This window comes from Tigriopus californicus, chromosome 5, assembly GCF_007210705.1.
Source record: "Tigriopus californicus strain San Diego chromosome 5, Tcal_SD_v2.1, whole genome shotgun sequence".
In the NCBI taxonomy this organism is placed as follows: domain Eukaryota; kingdom Metazoa; phylum Arthropoda; class Copepoda; order Harpacticoida; family Harpacticidae; genus Tigriopus; species Tigriopus californicus.
Window position 1 is genome coordinate 10,848,518 of NC_081444.1, and position 22,826 is coordinate 10,871,343.

Genomic DNA, 22,826 nt, shown 5'->3' on the forward strand with positions numbered 1-22,826 from the left:
CAATGAGGATAATGAATTTTCTGCCTATGACTGTCTGGGATTGCATTCCTAATAGTGGTAAGGAAGTGGGGAAAAAGTCAGGCAAAAATTCACTTTGATGGGTTTTGACAACTCAATTAGGACATTAAGGCAAAACATAAAGAAGTTGTCATCACCAATTTTAGGAGATCACTTGAACTTTTGGTGTATAATAGTCTTATGGTAAGGGTTTTTGCTGCTTTTTAGTCCTTGAATTTTACAATTCAGTTTTGGAAACCTTACAAATTACGTTTAGTAATGTGACTTTGCATTTGTTTTTTAGTACCTCTTCTGTATTTAAAACATAGGTTGCATGTTTTCGTCTCAGCTGTCCCTGGGTGTTAAAAAGTTCCAATTGTAGTCAAGATACCTAGGGTGACTATGGTACAAATCTGAATTGTTGACAGTGCATCCAAATTCTGAGTAGGAACCCCTAACATGATCCCTTGCCAAGCAATGGCTCTCCTCTAGCAAGCTTTAAAAAACGGGTTTGAGAAAGCTGTCTGACCACATATTTAATACCAAAATGTTGAATGGGTAATGATGGAGCTCAAGTTGCAATTTTCATCCATGTGGTGGAAACACTTCACTGAAATGGAAGAAAAGAGGCTCTGTTCAGTACTGATGGGATCAAATTAATAATTACTAGAGGTTTTGACTAGGGCTATCAATTTACATTTTCAGGAGCATGTGGCATCACAAGCTGAATGTTGGAAACCTGATAGTTGGTGACAACAAGTAACCCTGATAATTCTTCGATCAAACCAGGGTTGCTTTTAGGATCAAACCTAACCTTTTATGTTACATTGGAAACAGCTAGTGCTTTGACTTTCCTAGCTTTCTAGCAATCCTGATTTTGAAAATCTATTTGATCCCACCACTACTGTATACGCTAACCTCAAGAGGTATCGGATTTTCTTGATTACATAAAGGTACAATCATGTCACTCACATTTCAGTACATTGTTGAGAGATTGAACCAAATTCCGAGTGCCTCATCAATGCATTGCAATTTCGGTTACATTTTGTTGTACTTACACAAGATGCATTGCTAAACAAGAGCCATCAATAGAATATGTGATTTGCTCTGCTAATGACCAAATCTTTTGCACATGTTATGTGTGTAATGCCCAAAACATAGCATTTTTTTTATCATTCTACCGCTCTTTCTACATGCGTATTTGTAAGTCTCACAAGAAATTAGAAGAAGACAAGACTAATGAATGTTTCATGAGAATAATTCAACTTGCCTGAAGTGAGATTAAACAAAGAGTGTCTTTGTCCTTTGCCACCCAGCGTCAGCTGACATGAAATCATGTTCATTCAGTATAGCTCCTGTGGAGCTTAACTATGGAAGCTGGAAACTAACTGGAGCTTAAACATTTCCCAAGGAATATGTAGTGTCTTCTTTTTTCTTGATTTAATGCGCTCTGGCCCCCAAAAATTTAAAATCTTTAAAAAAATGCTGAACAGGAAAATAGGCAAAAATAGCACTTTGACAAATTATTACATTAAATATGCAAAATATACAATGGCCAATTTCCCCCAACTTGAGGCATCATGGACAAAGCACCCACAGACTGAAGGAAGCAAGGGAGTATTTGAAAATGTGAAAGACATAATCCAAAGGTTGACCAATATTCTGATAATACCACGATACCGTTACTTGAAGCATTTAATGAAATATATTGTATGCCACATTGACCAAATTGAATTGATGGAGAGCATAATGTACAAATTGAAACCAATCAGTTGGATAAATAAGTGTTTTCAACGTTAGGAAGTAAGAATGCTAGTGCATTTGTTTGTTTCTTGATCATTCAGTTACTTTGTCATAATATAATTCAATTGTCCTTCAATCAAGTTCTCGTCAAGGTGCTTACTGCTTTTTCCTTGTAGCTTTCCATGACCGCAAGTATGAAAATAGATATAATTTTGACAATAACTTGGAGCAACGTTCAAAAGGAGTGTTAATGCGCAGTAATTCTGAAGAAAAAAATGGCGAATTTGCAGGTTTTCTTTTGCTTGTGTTCACTTCTAAAGCTATAGAATTAGCATAGTCAAAGGAAAATTGAGAGCCAACAATATTCCGTCACGCAACCTCTTGACGGAGAATGTACGCTAAATACAGCTCAAACACTGAAGCTGATATTCTAAAAACAACAACGACAAGCAGAGGCCTTTTCTCTGTTATCTGACAGTCGGTCTTGTCTGCCTGCCTCTTGTTCATCCACCTCATCATGAGTGAGACCTCTTCATCGTGTGCCTCGGATTCGGCGGATAGCAACCCCCCCTGGGTATTTTATCGCGATCGACCGGATTGGGCCGATGTGCAACCTTTGCCTCAAGATGATGGACCCGATCCCGTGGTCCGCATTGCTTACTCAGACAAATGTAAGTGGGGCAAAAAATTGAGAATCAAAACATAGGGACTTTAGTCTTTCGTGTAGACCCTAAATGGTTGGTCTTGGTTCTATTCTGATTAGAACCCATTCCAACCCATCCAAAGAATGTCTTTTCAGCCTTTTCCTTGTGAAATGATTGGCCATCCCTAAACATACCGAGTATTTCAGTGCTTTGTAAAACGTCTAGCATTTAGTCGATGGTTTGCCAGAGGTTGTCTTTGGCTGAATTTGTCAACAGCCAGTGGAGGAGCCGGCGGAGCCAATGGCCTCAGCAAGCTTGAGCTGGCCTGATTGAGGTAGATTGGGCATGAGAGAAATGTGACTCAATCATAGATTTTGGACGCAGAGTTGTGATATTGCTTTCCAGAGTGCATTTCAAGTCATATTTTGCGTAGTCAGAGCTAGAAAATCCTTCATTAACACTCTAATTTCGTCCATCATGAGGGATGAAGGGATTCATGCCCAGGCTCAGCATCCTTTCTTTCCTACCATTGTAGTTCGAGATGTATACGATTACTTCCGCGCTATTTATGCGTCCAAGGAGGTCAGTCAACGAGCCTTGTCCCTCACCATGGACGCCGTGGAACTGAATCCGGCCAATTACACGGCCTGGCATCACCGACGCTTCCTCCTAAAAGAGTTAAACGCCGATCTCAACCAGGAAATGGATTACATCCGCTTTGTCATCAATGGCAACCCGAAGAACTACCAAGTGTGGTACGTACCAAATATTCCTTCCTTTCCAGGCAGACACCTCAAGGGCATGAACCTATCGAAACTATTGGCGACCATATAAGGGCTTAATCTTTAGTGGATAACAATTCCGTTTAAACTGGATGACCATGTCCGTTGCCGGGCCAAATTGTGACATTGGGCTTTTGTGCCCAATCAATGCCCAAATGAATATTGATAGAATGCCTCAACGAATTTGACGAACGAAGCATGCAAAATGGTAATATTTTGAGAGGCTAGAGAGGGTCGTGAATCATTTCGGGGATATAGGTATGAAAGAAGTCTTGTTTCAAAAATTGTGAAGATGGTTGAGTTTTGCCGTGCACAATATTTCTAGTCCTAAGACAACAGCAGTTTCATGGATTAAAAAAACATCTGCTCTTTCGTACCTGTTCTCTTATTTCAGAAATCTAAATACATCGTACAAGAAGAGCGTGCTTGGCCACATGAACGCACACATTAAAGTAGTTTTGGAACATAAAAATTAGAACAAAAAACAACCCACGACTACTTCAGCAATGTAGGGAAAAAAGACGCATTTTATTTCTATGTGTGAAGCTCAGACCGGATAAAAGTGTTTATTTTTCCCCAAGCGGTTAAATGAACGCCAAAACCAAATTGAAGTCGAAAGCCTCGCATTCAAAAGAAATCTGAGGAGATTAAAATGTGGTCAACCAAACCCGGAATCCTGAGGGCGAACGCCAAACAGTGCGAAAGCCTTCCTTAGTACAGAAAAAACAGTTTTTATGTAATTCATCAAGATTCAGGAAGGACATTATCAATAACAGTGCAGACAGGTACAAGGTGTCCGGACGTAAATAATAGCAATGAATTAATTTCCCATATAAGGACCGGTTTCGCCCAAAATGGTAAGTTCATACTTTTGAGGATTAATGTTTCAGTGGTAAATGTGAAATTACCGTTATTTCCGCTCACCCTGCACATAAAGCACATCGCAAATCTGAGGTTACATTCCGAGGCGTCCTATAACCATTGTGCACAACGAAATCTCAAATTGAACTGATTTCGTTTTTTTCCCCTCGAAACCCATTTTGCGCGAGCAAGTCAAGCGTGGCTCCTAAAACCATTCAACAGGCAGCAACAAATTTTTGGGAGCGAAAAATTATTAAATACAACATGCATTGGAATTTGGGCTTTAAGGCGGACTTTAAAGGTTAAACAAAAGAGTTCAATTTACTGTTTAATTGTTTATCACTTTCCTAATGACATGACAATTTTTCCAATTACACCCTCACCCACAGAGTGTCGAAAATTACGCAAACGTGTGACAATTGCGTCAAAAGTGTTCCATTTTTCCCTTACGTCCTCAATGTTTAGACCAGCATTCATTTTTGCTCCTGAGATTGTAATTGAGTATGTTTGGATGAGCCAAGTCATTGGTATGTGTCTCAATTCGGTCAGAACTCAATAACATGGCAGGTAGAGGATATATAAAATGGCACCCGTGGTCACATTGAAACTTGTTGACCGGAACAACAAATAGTTTTGAACCAAAAGTCTGTTTGAAGTTTTGAAGACTGAGCGAACAAGAGCGACAAACTCATCTTGAAATCGTCAATCAATGACTTTATACCGCTAATTCAACGCAATGTGAAGCTATTTGAAAGCTAGAGATGTGATGCCTTGAATGTTGGGACAAAAGTAAGGAGAACGTAAACCCAAAGACCTTAGGCTACCATTGGACTTGTGCTCATTATGTGCCAATGAACGGACAAGCTTGAGTATAGTGATGGGATCAAATAATTTTTTTGATTGCAAGAAATCTTCTTTTCCAAAAACTTTGCAAAATCTAATCAGCAAGCTGGGTGTTGACTAATTATCCTCTTCTTAGGTCAAATCAATCCTAAATACAGTCCCTTGTAAATCCCATCCTGAAGAAGCTAACAATCTAGTCACATTGGAGTGATATTTTGCTCCTCATCTTGCGAACTTGCCTACGCAAAATGAGGCAAAAAGTACTGTCAGACCAAACTCAAAGGCAAGTGCATTTCAAGAGACAGGAATACGAACACCTACTTGTATCTTAATGGATTTCAATGATAAATATTTTTTGAATATTTGCAACTTTTTCGATTAGATATAATTTAAATATTTTGTCGATTTTGTGCAGTGTTTTTACCCGCCCTAGTCATCACGCATTAATCTGAGGAACAAAGTAATGCAAAAATGTCTAAATTTTCACAAGACACAACTATTTTCAATGCATGTGAGGGGAAATGGACAGACAATGAGATGGCAAACACACTAAGAAGATTTTAAGTATTTGAGGATAGCTCTCTCAAGTAAGAGTGGATTGGACAGTTTTATATCTTTAATAGCGCCCACCCTTTTTGAGCCAAGTTTGTAATATTTTGGCATAAATATAGCAATCATTGCCGACTGTAATAGAGCCTGGATTAGCATACTCATGGGACCTCATTTCTTAACTTCAAATTTCAGTGCTCTCCTTTCCGGTTTGCCATTGGCAAGGTATTCTCAGCGGAGGATGTACTTAAAGATTTTGTCATCCCATCAGTAAATGTAATCGTGTAGTTGATTTGTTTGTATTGTTTGTTACTGAATCAGATGGCAGCTCTTTCACAATGCTCAGATAGGAGACTGTCCCAATAGAAAGATATTCCTGCTCCATTATCACAGCCATCATTTTTTCTTACCGCACCTTCGGGAATGACCGCACGTGCGCCTTTTTAAGCTATTTAAAGATCAATTCACGCTGCAGTTCAATTACCATAGAAAAGCTTGGGCTGGGATCGAACCAAGGGCAGCATAATGGAAATTGAACGCTCTACCAGTGGACTACCCCTGTCATCTATCCATTGCACAAAACGTTCATTATGGCTAGGGTTTGAGCAATCCAAAATGGGTATTAGGAACTGACTTATTTATTTCTTGCTTAGACCTGCCGAGTCATTAAAAACCCAATAGAATTCAAGAAAATCAAATATCAAAATAGAAACATTGGGCTCATTCAAAACTTGGTATTTGTTTTTAAAACACACCCAACGGACTATCAGTCGAAATGAGTGAAGCGTGGGCGATTCGTTATCACGAACGCCTCAATTTGAAAGGTCATTTTTGAGTGTTCTGGATTGGTTCGAGGGGCAAATTAAGTAGACATAGGACACCACCATGATTGTAACTTCCTGAAATGTCAAACATTAACCTTCATTGTTCCAGAGTGCCTTCAAATATATTTTCCAACGATCCACTACTTGGCTAGCCTCGCAATCAATGGCTGCAGTGAAATGGATGTTGTGGTCCACCAACTCCCACTAGTTCATGAATCAGCAGATGTTTAAGAACTCTTCCAACACAATAATAGATTCCATTCTGATGGAATGGATTGTCCTCCCACTTTCCTTGTCGACCCAAAATGAACATTTATGTATGATTTTAGAGCTATGTGAGAGAGATATTTTCCTCCACCTAGATGATTTGAACCGAAAACAAAAATTACAATTATTATAACTTAAGGCATCAAAGCCGCAATTGTGTTCAATATGCGTGTTTTGAACTCAATGCGTATTCAATGTTATACTCTCGAATGACATCTTGTTCCGAAGATGTTGCCAAATTAATTTTTACCATTCGCATAATCCAAACTTATTTTTGTTGTTCTTGGTCTCTCGTAGTATACGGACTAGAACCATGTTAATTAGTGTCCATACCCTTGTTAAGCCCTGTTGGTTATTAAAAGTATTGATAGAGTGATTGATGTCGTTTACACGAAATTACTGAGACATCAACATAGGCGTATTTTGGATTGATTTCCCTATAATCCATGCGCCATGGAGCTGCAAATATGTCAAGATCAATCTTTCGATACATAGTCTCCAGAATGATACTGAAGAATTTAGAGTCTTAATTGAAGTGGATCTCTGTTTCACAAGCTTCTTCATTGAGGAGTATTTATCAGATGTGGTTAATGATGGTGTTTCATGGATATCCCTTTCTCTATGGCAACATGCGAAAAAAAACTCAAAAAGCCAAAACAATACAACAAAACAAAACAATTAGGTTTGGTTTTTCACGGCTCTTTGGTAAGACGTAATTACTTTAAAACCTAATAAGTTTATTGCTCATTTATGTTTATATTTAGCTTTAGCAGTTTCTTTCTGATTTGTAGTGTAGTTTTTCTAGTTCCAAATCGTTATGTGTAGTTCTTTAGTTTGATTGTATTGGTCCTTTAGAGTTAGAATTTACAGTTCATTACTGTATTGATTTATTTTGTTTTCGACCAGTTAGTTGAGTTTATTTCTGTGTTTTTTTGTTGATGTCCTAGTTTACATATGTTCTTGATTCCTTGCTTTTCTTTGTCACTTACTTCTTGTTTACTATCTCCATCTTTGATTTGCATGTTAGTTTGATGTGAAGTATTTCATTCCTATTTTGCTGTTGTCCTGTATCTCAGGACAAGATTGCACAGCTTTTTTAGTTCTTTTCTTTCTCTTGGTCTCTTGATTTTGTTGCTCAAAGATCGTTCCGCCTGCATTCATCATTGAAGCTATTTTAGGAAAAGTCAGCAAAGAGGCTAGACAATGTTTGGACCTGGTCTTAGCTGGGAAGGATCCTTACATAGTCAATAAGCCGTTTATTATAGAGGCTTTAGTTGCTCTGGTCAATGAAACCAGGTTTTTTCTTGAAGAACAGGCTCACCCAGTAGTTGAGAAGTCGACTAATTTGACCAACGTAGAAGTTGAAGTAGTATCTCCTCTTGAAAAAGCGCAGGAAAAGACAGTTATAGAGAAAATAGTCTGTCCTGTTTATCGAAAGCAGCCTTGTCCTGAAGAAGGAAAAGGCTGTCAGTTTGACCACCCTAAATGGTGTCAAAAACTTCTCAAGTTCCGCCTTGAGAAGTACAATAGTAAGAAGGGATGTTCAAAGGTAGATTGTCCTTTTTTTCACCCGTACATGTGCCGTCAGTCCATGAGACTTAAGACGTGCTTTAATGTACGGTGTACCTCCGTCCATGTTGAAGGGACGCAAAGAAAGCCGAGAAATAGGATAGCTCAGTTTCGTAGTTTTAGAGCTGACCCTATTCCTAAACCTAATCCCACCCCACCCCCCTTCCTTAACCCATTTAGCTTCCTCCCTCCCTCTCCTCCTACCCCCCACCCTCTCTCCCAATTCCCTCCTCTTCCTTCAAATACCCAATCCACCCCTATTCCTATAAAAACTCTCCTCCCTAATATTCCTTGCCCCACCCCTATTCCCAAAATACGTTCCTATTCAAATGTAGCTGCCCAACCCATTCCTCAAACCCAACCATCCCCATTAGCTCATGCATTGCCTCCAGTAGAACGTAGCTTTGTTGATAAGAGGGATTTTTTACGGTTGGAGAGGATGGTCCAAGATCTTGTGAACTTGGTCCGTCAAAAGAGAGGCCCGTAAAGGGGCTATATTTGAACGTGCATTGTCTGATTTCTAAAAAAGACAGCACAAAAGTTAAGATCTTAGAAGAACTAGCCGTTGAGAGAGAGATTGCATTCATCTCTATAACAGAAACCTGGCTTCGGCCAGGGGTCTTAGATGAAGAACTAACCATAGTTGGTTTCAACTTAGTTCGTTGTGATAGGATACGCCCTGATAATCCCATATTCCCACATGGGGGCGTATGCCTATATGTTAGGAATGATTTGCACATTAGTCATGTACAAATGTCGAATGGAGAAGTAGAGGTCTTAGTTTGTCATCTTCGAGGTCTTGATTTGTCTATTGTTACAATGTATAGACCCCCTTCTTGTTCAGCAAGCTCTTTTTCGTCAGCTCTCCAATTCACTGGAAATGAGTTGGACCTGGCAGTTTGCTCGAAGGTTTTCTTTGTAGGGGACTTTAATTTTCCGGCTAGCGTTGTAGAGTGGGAGGTTAGTCCTGATGGGTATATTCCCATTTCGAAATCGACATCTCAGTCGTTCGAAAAGCTGGAAGAATTCGCGATCTTGCGCAATTTCTCCCAGCACGTTGGTGTAGCCACTAGAGAGAATAGCGTTCTCGACTTGGTCTTTTCCAATGACCCTGATCTGATCCAGTATGTCCATGTGACACCTACTAATCTGTCAGATCATCATGTTCTTGAGATAGGGTCGACCATTACTCAAAAGCCGGCGTGCTCTAGAGTAAAACCGGCCAAAAAGGTCGGTTTGGCTAAGTTCAAGTTCAAAGATGAACATTGGCCGTTGATTATAGAAAGATTAGAAGAACTTGACCTGATTTCAATTCTGAAACAGGAATCGTCCATAGATGCAGCCATTGATAAGTTAGTTTCAGTTTTTAAGGAAGTTTGCTCCAGTTTAGCAATCTCTGAATGTGTTCCGAAAGGTGGTACACGGACAAAAATTCCAAAATATAGGAAGACTTTGTTCAAAAAGAGTTGCAAACTAGCAAAAAGGCTGAAGAGCACTTCGAATCCAGTAATTGTGGCTAGTCTCCAAAAAAAGTTGGACGTAGTTCAGGGTAAGATTAAGGCCTCCATCGAATATGACCAGTTACAAACTGAGAGTAAGGTGGTTCAGGAGGTCAGGTCGAATCCGAAGGCATTTTTCTCTTATGCGAACTCTAAGAGAAAAATGAAACACTCTGTTGGGCCTTTTGAGGTTGATGGGGCAGCCATTAGCAATGTAGAGACTATGGCTAACATGCTTGGAGATCAGTTCTCTAGTGTGTTTTCAACCCCACTGAGTTCGGAAGCAACAGCTCATTGCTCTGAAGATGAGTCTGTTGAGATTGACATGGTTAGTCAAGCTGAGCGTTTAGATGATCTTGTAGTCACAGATCAAGATGCTTTAGAGGCCATAAGGGACTTGAGGCTTTCCAGCTCTCCTGGTCCTGATGGTGTGACATCTCAGTTTCTGATGAGATGCTCACTGGTTCTCGCTCCTGTTTTCTCGTACTTGATGCGCTGCATCTTGGATCAGGGCAAGTTTCCATCTTCACTAAAGTTAGCTCATGTTGTTCCAATTTTTAAAGGGGGAGATAAGTCGCTCCCCAGTAATTACAGGCCGATTTCTCTCACTTCGAATATTGCGAAGGTGTTTGAGAAGATCATGAAGTTCAAACTTGTTGAATTTCTTGATATTCATGAAGTCCTTCCTCCTAGCCAGCATGGGTTCCGAGCACATTTTAGCACGGTTACCCAACTGATTGAACATATTGAGCGGGTTATTGAGGGACTAGAGAGTCATGAATCAGTTGATGTAGTTTATCTCGACTTTGCCAAGGCCTTTGACAAGGTAGATCATGGGCTTTTAGTTAACAGGCTCCATGAAATTGGGATCCAAGGCAGGGTTCTCAGTTGGTTAAAAAGTTTCATTTCTGGTAGGAAGCAATTGGTTAAGGTTGAGGGATCCCTTAGTGACATACATGATGTCAAGTCAGGTGTTCCCCAGGGTTCGATCTTAGGGCCCCTCTTGTTTATAATATTCGTTGCCCCGCTTCAAAAGCTTAGTATCACTGCCAGTCTCTCTTCTTATGCTGACGATACAAAGTTAGTTTCTGGTAGGAATGGCCAAGATTCCAGTAGCCTTGCAAAGGACTTAAATCGAATCTACTCTTGGGTAACTGAGAGTAATATGGCCCTGAACGGAATGAAATTCCGCTCAATGACATTTGGGTCAACTCCTTTAAATACTCCACTCGTAGATAATGGAGGTAAAGATATTGAGCAGGTCTCATCTATGAAAGATCTAGGTGTAGTCCTCCAAAATAATGGAAAGTTCGATGAGCATATCCAGCTGAAGGTGGGTAAGGCTTTTCAAATGTGTGGTTGGATATATCGCACGTTTAAGTCCAGAGATAGCATCACGATGCTAACTCTGTACAAGTCGATTGTCCAGCCACATCTTGAATACGCCTCACCCATTTGGGCTCCAATGAGTTCAGCAGGTTTGCAAAAGGTCGAGCAAGTCCAAAGATGTTTCACTAGGAACATCACAGGAATGAGAGAGCTCTCGTATTGGGAAAGGTTAGAACGGTTGGGATTGTACAGTACTCAGAGAAGGTACGAAAGGTATCTGATATTGTACGTTTTCAAAAGTATCCATGAGCTTTGTCCCAACCCAGGGTTTAGGGTCAATTCTAGTGACCGTAGAGGCTTAATGTGCGTTTTGAGAGCACCTTCAAGTCTTCGAGAATCCAGGCTAGTTCGAACAATGAAGTCCACATCTCTTCTTTCTCGGGCTCCTTCATTGTTTAATTTGCTTCCCTCTGATATTCGTAGGGAATACGTAGGCCTTGTTGATCCGGTAGCATCTTTCAAGTCAGACTTGGACAAATTTTTAGATAGCACACCAGATCAACCCTACAGTCAAGGACTAGCTCGGTCTGCCAACTCAAATTCGTTGGTAGACCAAATATCATATAAAATTGAAAGGTAATAAATAGACGAATTATAACCTCTCATTTTAATAGTACTAGGGATTACATTCCCTGTAGCGGTTAGAAAAGCCCGTGAAAAACCAAACCAAAAACTATGTGATGAGCCGGCATTATGAGTAACAGATGGTACTTCTTTCAGATTAAAAATCAGACTGCTGCTTGTATCACACACTTGGATTGTTTTGATTTAGCTCAAGCTAATAATGAAACACTAAAAGTATTTGAACCTACCCCAAATAGCATTTATTTATGCGCATATATCTCTTTTTATCCTTGGCAGGCAACATCGTCGTGTTTTAGTGGAATGGTTGAAAGATCCCTCAAAAGAAATGCGCTTCACTGAAATCATTCTCTCCATTGACCCCAAAAACTATCATGTCTGGCAACATCGACAATGGGCAATGGCTGCTTTCAAGTGAGTATCCCTTTGGTTCAACGAGCTCTCTCTTGAATGTCAAAGACATCAAACGTTTTTATTTTTTTGTTAATAGATTTTGTGACTGGCTTTTCACTTAACCATTTTGCAAATAGTAGCAAAAAGATTATAACCAAAATGTCACCATTTCATGTACCCCACGTTCCCTCCTTTTCAAATGGCACTTAAAATGAAGCTCGCCCAAATGGAGGTGTGACCTGACCAGAAACTATGACTCCCATCTTTGAAACCTAGATTTCTTGGTTGGGCAATCGTGCAAGCATGCAAGCACAAAATGTTCCGAAGGACTAGGTCGTTGCTTGAGTGACACTTCGAAGGCAGATAATAAGACAAAACAAAACATCTGGCATGTCGAACACTCAAGAGAAATGAACCCGAACAGTGTTCTGAAGGTCTTGCTTTCGTATACGTATGTGGAAGTACTACTGGTCTGAAGCTAGGTCTCCACTACGAACGAGTAACTATCGCACGACTTTTAGCGTTAAAGACATGTAATAATTCTAATAAATCATTTCAAAGAAGAGCGTGATCAGTAAGTCTGAGCTAAATTCATTTAAACCCTTCCAAAGGGTTAATTATATTTTTTATTTAGTCTTTTCGAGGGAGAATTGGAATTTGTGGAAAGATTGTTAGAAGAAGATATTCGGAATAACTCCGCCTGGAACCAAAGATTCTTCGTGATTACCCACACAGACTCCCATAATGGTCAATTTTCCGGTGATGTCCTCAACCGTGAACTCACTTTCACTATGAATGCTATTAGAAAGGTTTTAGGCAACGAAAGTGCTTGGAACTATTTGAGAGGGTAAGATCTTATATTTTGCTCAGCGATTGAATTCCAAATGGTTGTTCCTGAAATTGCTTCTTCCAGATTGATTGACAACACAGCCGAAAGTGAACTAACTGAAGTGCGAAAGAAGTGTTCGCTCTTCTGCCACGAGTTATTCGAACATTGTGACAGGAAATCAAACTCTTCATCGAACCTTCTGGGTGCAATGGTGGATTTGTATTGCGATCAATTGGAGGCTTCAGAGTCCGGAAGCCCAAAAGAAGACTTGGCCAAGGCTCAAGAGGTACGTGCATGCGTAGGAACACCCATTTTGGCCATTACTGTCGTTCATATTTTTCGACCGTGAACGAAAACCGTCTTTAGAAAATGATTTGCCATAGCCAAACCTTGGTAACAGACGGTGGATTGTCATTCAGCAAGCGACACATGAACCTTTCCTTTATAAAAACTGTGTCTGTGAATCTTGTGAATCTGCAAATCCTTGACGAGGTTTGGTTGTGAACTTGAATTCATGAATCCATCGAATTTGTTACAGTTGTGCCGAATTCTCGCGAAAGAAGTGGATCCGATTCGAAAACAATATTGGGAATTCATGAGTCGGGATTTGCTGGTCCGATTCGAGTCCCAAAGCCAATGAAAATGACGTTTGTCTCACGGTTGAATAAACAAATTTAATCATAACATTTGGCTTGGACTTGAAATTTTGCTTTATTGCGGATGTTATCTTTCTCTCTCTCTCTCTCTGTCTCTCTCGCATGGTTATGAAAGAAGTGCAATTGGCGGCCCGGAGATACGATGATGCCACCAAGATAATTTTCTTTCTCTTCCGAGGAGCTCGTCAGGTTGGATTGACTCCCGTTACGCGAGACTCCTCGTTTCGAATTATTACTCAAAACGTCTTGTCGAAATGAAAGTGGTTTTTAACGAAAAGGCGAACCAACATCTGACCAACCATCTTCTAACCTCTGACGCTCTTAATTTGCCTACGAGATGCCCATGATGCGACATTTTGAAAGAAAGTAAAAAAAAGAGTCCTCGACGGTAATTTTTTTATCTTAATCTATCCTTAACATTGCTTTGAGTGAGCAAAATCAATTGTAACAACAGTTCAATGCGAATTTAGACCTAACTTAATCAAAGTCATCATGACTTCAGTGCACAGTTTTTGTCTGAATTGTGCGATGAAATATTATCATTCCTCGCGATAACTAGACGTTGACTTTTTTTCTCAAATCATTTTTAAATGGAGGAAAAAGTTGGGAAAATGGGGGGAAAAGATGTGAAAAAGCGCAAAACAAGTTGCTAAAACGCAATACAGTTGGATTAACGGAGAAATAATTTTTACAATAGGAAAAAGGTCAATTTTTGTCCCTTGCCTGCATCTTTATGGGCAAAGGCCAAAGGAGATGGTTGGGGCTTTTGGTGTCCTTCTACGAATCATTCGCTAGTGGAAAACTGAGTGAAATGACGGCGAATCCCACAAGAACAGACCTGACCGAGGACGAAAATATGGGAATCCTTGAAATGTCTTCACGTAGCCAAACTATCGCATGGTTATAACTTTTCTTTAGGATGAAATTGGATCATCTATGACATGATATTAGGTTTCACATAATTCCCTCGTAATGAACACTTTAGATTCCATTTTGATCAAGTGATTGTTTAGAAGCTTATGGTAAGGGGAAATGTTTTCCATGGCACCAATGGAATGGTGGACCTTAATTTCTCCCCATCCTGAAATTTTCAGTGATGAAAATCCATCAGTTGTTAAACTTCAAGTAAAAAGTTTCGATTCCATTCCGCGATAAAATGACCCGCCTTCAATTTATATCACGGAACTATCTAGGATAGAAAATTCTAGACCAGGGTATAACTCAATTATAATCTTGTAATCAAGTACCCTAGGGTACCCTAGCTTTTCATGAATTCTAAGCATCATTTCGGTATATTCGTGTGCGCTGCTGAAGTGGATTTTAATGTAATTTAAAGCTCCAGTCGAACGATACAAAAACACCTACAGCTAACCCATTGTTCAGGTTGATTCAGCATGAAGGCAAGACTATTATGTACACACATACTTTGAAGGAACCACCCACTACCACCTTCATGTTTCGTCTCTGAATGGGGAGAAAGATAATTCACTTTTAGCGCTTTAAAGTTTCTAAACATGTCTTCCCAATGCAATTGGTTTTCATTTCAGCGTTGTCCAGCGTTATGGTTGTTGTGATAAAAGCGACTCAGTTCAAAGGCCAAATGGAATGGTTCTGACATTTCTGGACACATAATTCCATGTGCACTTTAGGTTTCAGATTAAACCCACAATGTGATCGAACCAATGAAAGTATATCCACATCCACGCTCACTTGAGGATAACCGCTATTGAGCGTACTAGAAGCTCGTTACTAAATGTCATCTGCTCCATTTGTCAGAAAATAATCGTGTCTTCCCCCTTGTTCTCCCGAAGTTTCAAATGTGCAATTGCATCATTTGACCACTAATTTACCATTTCCCGAGCAGTTTTGAAACCTGCGTTCGGCACAGTTCTTGTCAAGCCCGATCAGTCCATGAGAAAGAGGGTTGATCTGGAGCGTCAAATTTTCTTACAACCTCCATTTTGATAGGGACCTTAACTTCGAAATTTGAATCAAATGTATCCCAGATTTTCGAACTGAACTATCCCCAAGAGCCTTATGTTTACCCATTTAGATTTTCCAAACTGAAGACTGCTCCTGATCTCTTCGAATTCTGAATGCAGGATCGTCAAGAAAAAACTAATTCACGGACTTGGTCTCAGCTGGCGAGGAGGCAAATAGCCCTTCATCGAGCGGTGAAGTCATCTTTGTTCTCCTGGAAACAAGGAGTGCATCTGTCAGATCAGTAGGGGGCTGATGGCCATGGGTAGCAATCGTCTGCTGGATTGTTACGCATTAGTATCATTCTTATGTCTTGATAGCGTGTTCCAGTCAATTGTGAAGAAAGTGTCAGGGTGCATGCTCTAATGAGAACTCAATAGACAGAAATGGTCCCGCGCGGAGAACAAGGAGGCATGCGCATTCGCGCATATGTTGATGAATTCCGTTTTTTTTTAACCAGAGAAGTACAAAACAATTCTCCTCCTCCTCCTCCTCGTCCTCCTTCGTGTCCTTTTTCTTCTTTTTCATGAGGAAGCTTGGAAATAACGCAATCCTCTTCTCAAGCAAGTACAGACTTATGTACTACATGTATGAGAGGCGTCATCTGATTTCAGAATTTTTCCCCCCCACACCCGTTGGTTGGTTGGTTGATTGGTTGGTTGGTGGGATGACGCATGCCCGGGTAGTCCAAGAATTGGTTCTGGTCACTCATCACCGCTGCAACAACGGACGGCTATCGTGAAGATGATGATGATCTTGATCACTTATGTCTTGCGGTCCTCGGGTCTTCGTTTTTAGTGCAGGGAAATCTGTTTAGGCAGTCTCAACATGGTTTTCCAAGCGATTGGACGATCCTGAAATAGTAGTGATAAGAGTGCCAAAAGAGTGCTCGACCAGCTTCATCGACAGTGCAGCCACTGGATAGCTTGCAAGTAAAGGCATATAAAAAACAATAAACATTTGATTTTCAGACTCAAATAGAAACATTCAACAGTCGTGCAATACAAAAGCTAGATAGGTGTCATTCACAATGAAGGTACTGGGTCTAGCTTCCGTCCTCTTTGTCAGTCTTCATTTGTCTCAATCGAAATCCCTGCCAAACGCTGATTCTTCGGCCGAACCCGGTCAAGAAGTGGAATCGCACGACACAGCGTACAACTCAATCATTTCCAAGTATTACACCACCGACCCATTTTTCCTCGAACAATATGACATCGTCGAAGCTGAGGCAGAACCACTTCATATGGAGTTCGAAAAACTTCCTTATCCAGATGACTCCGAGAGAGACAGTTCCAGAGACAATAGCCAACCATTTGGAGGCCCCAGCCGTGAGGAGCCCAATGCTCCCACTCGGAGTATTTCGGCAGAGGAAGAGGATGACTTGTCCAAAGAGGCTTTCAAGCCACATGTTCGGGAGAAGAAAGAGATCCCCAAGGTGCGAATGCATGTCGCCAAAAAGCCATACAAGAAAGTGATGATCAAGAAAGTAATGAGACCCGTCTCACATCGTCTTGAGCGGATCCGCCTAAGTTCCCAAGAAACCCGACCAGAGAGACAGGCCTTCTCCCAACTTCTGTCTCAGGAAGAAGACCAGCAAGAGAAAGAGGACATCCAAAGTCAGGTGGGTCTGCAAGGCTTGTCTCGAAAACCCAATTTGGCCAACAGTAAAAGAAGTCGGAAAGTGGAGACACGAACGAACAAAGACGAAGATTTCTCCAAAGACTTTGGCCCCAGACAAAAGAAACTGCCAGGTGAGGACCGCGGTGACATTCCTGAACTTCCTTTCATTGAAAACGCTGAAATCGAAGACGATCCTCAAAATGTGATCTATACTGGCGCTCCTGGAGGCCCTCCCAGTAAATCTTACTTTGACCTGATGGGCGATTTCTTTGACGAGCCCCAAATCAACATCTACCCTGACGAGTTCGTTCCTCCTCCATCCAAAGAATCTGTGCCCTCTGCTCCTGGGCGTAATCAATTCAGCGGGCTCCAATTTGATAACCAAGAACCTAGTCGGACGGGCTTTGAAACAAAGGACAATTCAAATTACAACGACTTCAAGCGCGAAATTCCTCATAGCCATCTGAAATTATCATTTGAGAACTCGGGAGAGGCGATTCCTCCTCATTTTGAGTCGTTCAAGCAATCGCCCAAAGAGATCAAATCAAACCATCTAGACAGTAGTGACAACGGCCAATATTTCACTCCACCAAAGTATCATCCTTATGCCGAGCCTCTCAGTCATCCCAACCCTTTGGACTTGGATCACATTCCTGAGGATGTTCAAATTTATGAACAACCCATTCCCCACAAAGTGGAGATCCAAAAGCCCAAAAAGCCTAGTCTTAATGAAGAGCCAAAGCTTAGATCGATCAGCTCCCACAATTTTGGCTATCAAGCGGATGAATTCACTCCTGACAATGTAGAACTAGACTTTTTGAAATTGAACGCTGTATCTGAATTTCCCAAATATTCTAACTCCATGGAGGAAGTGCATGCTCCATCCTCAATGAAAGCTCCGGACTTCTTCAAATACGCTCATGACTTTGAAGAGCCAAAACCAGTCAAATCTAACCACAATCAGGTTCAAGATCCTCCAAGGTTCAGAGAAATTGCCGCTGTGGTGCCGTCGTTCGAAGAATTTGGCGTGTTCCCATTTGACAACTTAGAAATCGATGGCCCTTTGGTTCCGAAAGAACATCGTTCTCTTCCCATGGATGAAAACCACCCCTCCCTTAAATTTGCCAATAGCTTCCATGAAGACGAAAAGAAGCCCTTTGGGCCTATCAATCATAAACCAGACTCATCAGTCGTCCCTGAACACTTTGAAGAGGAGCCCAAGGATCTATACAACCTATTTAAGTCCAAGCCCGTCCAAGAAGAGGTGAAGGAACAATTCCTCCCATTTGAACACAAACCTGAACCAGAGCCATTTGTTCGTGAAGAGGTGAAGGAGGAGCGATACAACCCTTTCGAACACAAGCCTGATTTTGAACATGGCTCCGAGCATGAGCCTTATCTGAAGGAATCCTACGACCCATATAGCTACAAACCTGAGTCCAATCACATTTCTGAGTATTCCGGTGCTCACAGAGACCCATATGAGTTCAAAGATTTCCCATCGTCCACCTTCTCTGAGGAAGAGTTCGTCATGCCTAATTTGCCACCCCCACCAGAAATGGAGAAGGCCATGCGTGAAAGCAATTTCGAGATGAGAGTACCCACTTTGGGCGCTCGAATCACATTCAACCCATCGATGCCGTTGTTCGATTCGTTCCATTCTGGAATCCATTCCAACGACATTCACAGCCATACCAAGAAGGCGATTAACCCTAAGCAACGAAGTATCGACTTCTTCAACAGATTCGACCATCAAACAATTCAATACCAAAATGACGAGGAAGAAGAGTCCGAACCGGAGGTCATTATTTTAGAAGAACCCAAATTCAGCGATGAGGGCGAGCGTCAACCCCGAAATCCTGATTTGCCTGCCAATTTCCGTGTTGTGGAGCCAACCGAAGACTTTGTCCAACCTGAGGAGGACAATGCCCCTTCCTTGGATGCCACCCGACAATATCTGTTCCCCGCCGAAGGAGCGAGTCCACCCAGATTGGACGAATCATTCGACGAGGACAACTTTGGACCCAATCCATTCAAAAGATATGAATCGAGCGAAGTCGAGCCAGAGCAAAGAAGGTACGAGGGAGATTTCCAAAAGAGTCGTGAGGTTCTGCCGTCTCCTTTCGATTTTGGCCAAGAATCTCGATACGACGAATCCGAATCCTTTCAACTGCCCAGCCCCGAGGACTTCTTCAAAGGATTGGATCGTCCTGGTCCATTTGGCGATGGATTCAATAGCTTCAAGACGCCCTCGCCCCCTCCTGTCTCATCTTCCCCCGTTCGGTTCCCGCCAAAGAAGGAGTACTCGACCCCCAAGACGTCGTTCTTCGACAAATTAAAATCGCCCAAACGCAAAAATACCAAAGCCCCCGTTTATGTGCCCAAGCCCAATACTCTTTATCAGCATGAACCCAAGGTGGCGAGCAATCGTCGAATTAGCTCCCCAATGAACGTGGACGAACCCGGGTTCCATCAGTTTAGTACCCAGTTCCAAAGAAGATCCGGTATGCCCATTATTCCGCCTGAAGATCTCATGGCCGTGGAAGAACGAGGTGAGCAATTGAGGGTCCAACCTCGGAATATTCACGTCCGATCCATCGATGAAGATGCCATTCCCAAGATGGTGCTTCCATCCCCGCGACTAAATCAAGAGCCAATCCATAGTCGAGCCAGTCATGGACGAGCCCTTTTTGGGGTGTCTTCCGATTTGGAGTTCAACGATGATCCCGCCATTCAAGAGCCCCATCAATTCATCAATGTTGAGAATTACGACCAATTCAAAGCCGGATTCAACCGAGGCAATCCATACCACCATGTTCAAGATGTCCAGGAGCATCTGGGACACAACCACAGAGAAGAGGTAAGTTCGAATCAAGCCGTTTCCCTAATTCCAAAATCACTGAGAACTAAAACTGGACTGGGGTATGGACGTGAGTAGGATAGTATAGTAGTCTTTGAACGACATCTGTGAGGGCCGAACTTTACATGCATCCGTTCAAATAAAAGAGAAACTGAAATCGAACCCCAAGCGATTATGGAAGGGGCTCATGGCAGAATAGATAATGGTTCAAGATTGCTTTGAATTGCATTTGAATTTCGAATGGCGTCATTCTACCACAAGAGTTGCGCTCCAAAATTAGCCACTGCTTCGTGACGACTTATTCAAGACTTTTAGATCTCTCCTGGCCAGTTGTCCACTTTTCTTACTTCTCACAGACCATGCAAATTGGATCCTAGAAGATGCATGAAGAGCAAGAATACAGCCACTCGATAATAAATTTAAATTTGGTTGGAATTGGGGGAATTTACACACACTTCAAAACCATGACCAGTCTTCATGGGTTTGAAAATCCCACTGTATGGTGTACGCATCCTTTCCTTCAATGCGAAGCTCTTGAAGTCTTGGTGTGGTCATTCTTCAGGAAGCGACCGACATTCGTCCAAAGATGAAAGTGAGTCCAAAGAGAGAATGCGTGGAATCCAGAGTTAGTTGAAATGTGTCCGCGTGTGGTACAGTCGAAACAGAAGGCGATAATTGTCTTCCTAAGAAAGAACCGAACGGAAGAATGCCAGAGTGGTTGTCACAGGTGCAAAGCCTTCCTTTATGGTTAGATAGAAATTGCCCTCTAATCATCAAATGCGGAAAATGACACTTTCCCAGATCAATCCTGCAGAGGAGAAGTCAAATAGAATTGATACGGGGACATAAAAAAGATGTGCCACATTGAATTCTATCAAAATCTCAATGGTGTCTATTTACAATGAGATTGAGACAAAACAAAAACATCATCGAGTACATTAGCTCCAATTTATTTGCGATTGTTTCTTTTGCAATTGTTTCGATGGGTTCTTAAGAGTCCTCTGGATTTGATAGATGCAAAAGCTATGCTCCTTTTACAGACAACTTGAATGCTCAAAAAATGATGTCGACATTAAAAGTGCAGTTCTCAATAGATCCAGCTAGGGCTCCTTCTTGATTTCTGCCACTCTGTCCGAAATTTACTCTGCTTCGAGCTTGAATTGAGAGGATCTGAGATTTTTGTCTTCAAATCCCACCAACTTCAAAGTTGGCCATGTCCTCTCATCTTGAACTAATTTGAACTTTCAAGCACTTTTCATCAACATCTGCTGAATTGTCTCATATACTGTATGAGATACGAATGGCCCGGTTTTCGTTTTGGCACTGCAAGTGGTCACAAAAGCTAAACTCCTTCCTCGAAAAGATGCAACGCAAGGATGGCGTCAAAGCACGGAGCAATCAATTCATTCTATTCCCGAAGAGCACGTGTGTCATAAATAGCCGCAAGGTTAGCGCCATGAAAGCAGCTAAGTGGTTGTTGGAACACGTCAGTGGGAAAAACCAAATGGTGCTGCACAATTCGGTCCCGTATCTCCAATTTTAAGCGATGTCACAATGGTCCTTGAGCAAACAAATAAGAACAGACAGTTACTCATCCAGTCAGCTAGATCAGCCGACATACGCACGTCTTGTGTGTAATGTAATATTTATAGACGTCCTCAAGACGGATAAAGGTGGTAGAATATACCAGGATGCCCGTTTGGACTCGCCTTTCTTGAACTCAGGGGAGAAATTGAATGTCACGCTTGTTGTGGCTCTTTCTAACGTACATTGCAGCCCACACAGACTATCAAGGGAAATTTGTATAACCACTTCTGTCAGTGTCATGGCCGGAAAAGGTATAGCAGTAATCATTGAATACCATATGTTAGAGCTCGACCATTTCTTCTTTCATTTCCCTGGTTGGTAAAAGTGGCGTTGGATAATTGAGAAGGCTTGGAGTGCATGGTTTGGTTCGAGTATCTGGCCAAGATTTCCTAATTTGGTGTCCATTTTGTTTCTTGCAGGTCAGCTGGGCCGATTCTGACTCAGGATACGGAAAGCATTATTATGAATTCAACCATGGAGATCATAAATATAAAATGCACCATCAACATGAGTGAAAGCGATGATGCCATTGAACGTCTCTAGCCATTAAAATCATACTGTATAGGAACATGTTTTAAAATTTCAAACGATATCAAATACACGTAAAAAATGAACCTTTTATCGTCTCGAGTGATTATTCCGCAGTGTACTCTACCTCGTACGAAAAACGGCTTTTCTCACATGTCCTTTACTTAGAATTTGTCAAAGGGACAAATCACTCTGATTTCTACCATCTTTGGAATGGATCCACATCAGTCAATGTGTGTGATCGAGTACAATTTAAGGTGCTCTTGCCCAATTATGGAGGGTTCTACTCTGGATTCAGTAAATTACAGAGCCCCAAGTACCTCAACAGTTACATTTACTAGATTCCACTGTAATCAATTTTAAGGGAAACCGTAATTGTAATTTCTAAACTACAAACTAGGAGTCAATAATGTGCTGATAATCCTATTTCTTTTATATTCATTCTTAAATAAGCTACCTTAAATACCTTCATTAATTCCTTTCTTAACTTTGACCTCCAATTTCTAGAACTTATGTTATATAATTACATTACTTTACATCATAGATCAATCGAGATTGTCACACGGAGAGCATCTTGGCTTTGCTTTTGCTTCCTACCTTAATCCTTGATTTAGTGGAACCTGTTCTTGTGGCTCTATTCCAATAAGAAACGTAATGTTCACCTTATAAACTTCTATAGTTTCTCTTATTTGTACCGTAATCAAATGTACAAGGACTTCCCACCTCAACGTTCAGGTTACCTCACATCGAGTAAGTATTAGTAGGAAGAAGGCCTTGGTTTTCAAACCCTCAAAAACAATGGTGCTCTGCATTTCTTCATTATT

The 22,826-nt window shown here is 41.3% G+C and overlaps 2 protein-coding genes across 2 annotated transcripts; both read left to right on the forward strand.

Annotated features, from left to right (window-relative positions):
* Positions 1–2,166: 2,166 nt before the first annotated feature.
* On the forward strand, positions 2,167–13,457 carry LOC131880928 (protein farnesyltransferase/geranylgeranyltransferase type-1 subunit alpha-like). Its single transcript, XM_059227661.1, has 6 exons — positions 2,167–2,411; positions 2,920–3,139; positions 11,829–11,963; positions 12,577–12,789; positions 12,856–13,057; positions 13,310–13,457. Exons 1-6 carry the CDS (start codon positions 2,258–2,260, stop codon positions 13,409–13,411), a joined length of 1,026 nt encoding a protein of 341 aa, XP_059083644.1. The 5' UTR covers positions 2,167–2,257; the 3' UTR covers positions 13,412–13,457.
* Positions 13,458–18,051: 4,594 nt separating this feature from the next.
* On the forward strand, positions 18,052–22,052 carry LOC131880596 (uncharacterized). The gene is made up of 2 exons (XM_059227262.1): positions 18,052–19,887; positions 21,894–22,052. Exons 1-2 carry the CDS (start codon positions 18,121–18,123, stop codon positions 21,987–21,989), a joined length of 1,863 nt encoding a protein of 620 aa, XP_059083245.1. The 5' UTR covers positions 18,052–18,120; the 3' UTR covers positions 21,990–22,052.
* Positions 22,053–22,826: the final 774 nt, after the last annotated feature.

Excerpts from the sequence above, each read along its gene's own strand:
- LOC131880928 (XM_059227661.1), top strand. The coding sequence starts at position 2,258 with ATGAGTGAGACCTCTTCATCGTGTGCCTCGGATTCGGCGGATAGCAAC. Across the intron at positions 2,412-2,919 it reads CATTGCTTACTCAGACAAAT|TTCGAGATGTATACGATTAC; the intron begins GTAAGTGGGGCA and ends CTACCATTGTAG. Across the intron at positions 13,058-13,309 it reads ACTTGGCCAAGGCTCAAGAG|TTGTGCCGAATTCTCGCGAA; the intron begins GTACGTGCATGC and ends AATTTGTTACAG.
- LOC131880596 (XM_059227262.1), top strand. The coding sequence starts at position 18,121 with ATGGATGAAAACCACCCCTCCCTTAAATTTGCCAATAGCTTCCATGAA. Across the intron at positions 19,888-21,893 it reads GACACAACCACAGAGAAGAG|GTCAGCTGGGCCGATTCTGA; the intron begins GTAAGTTCGAAT and ends TGTTTCTTGCAG.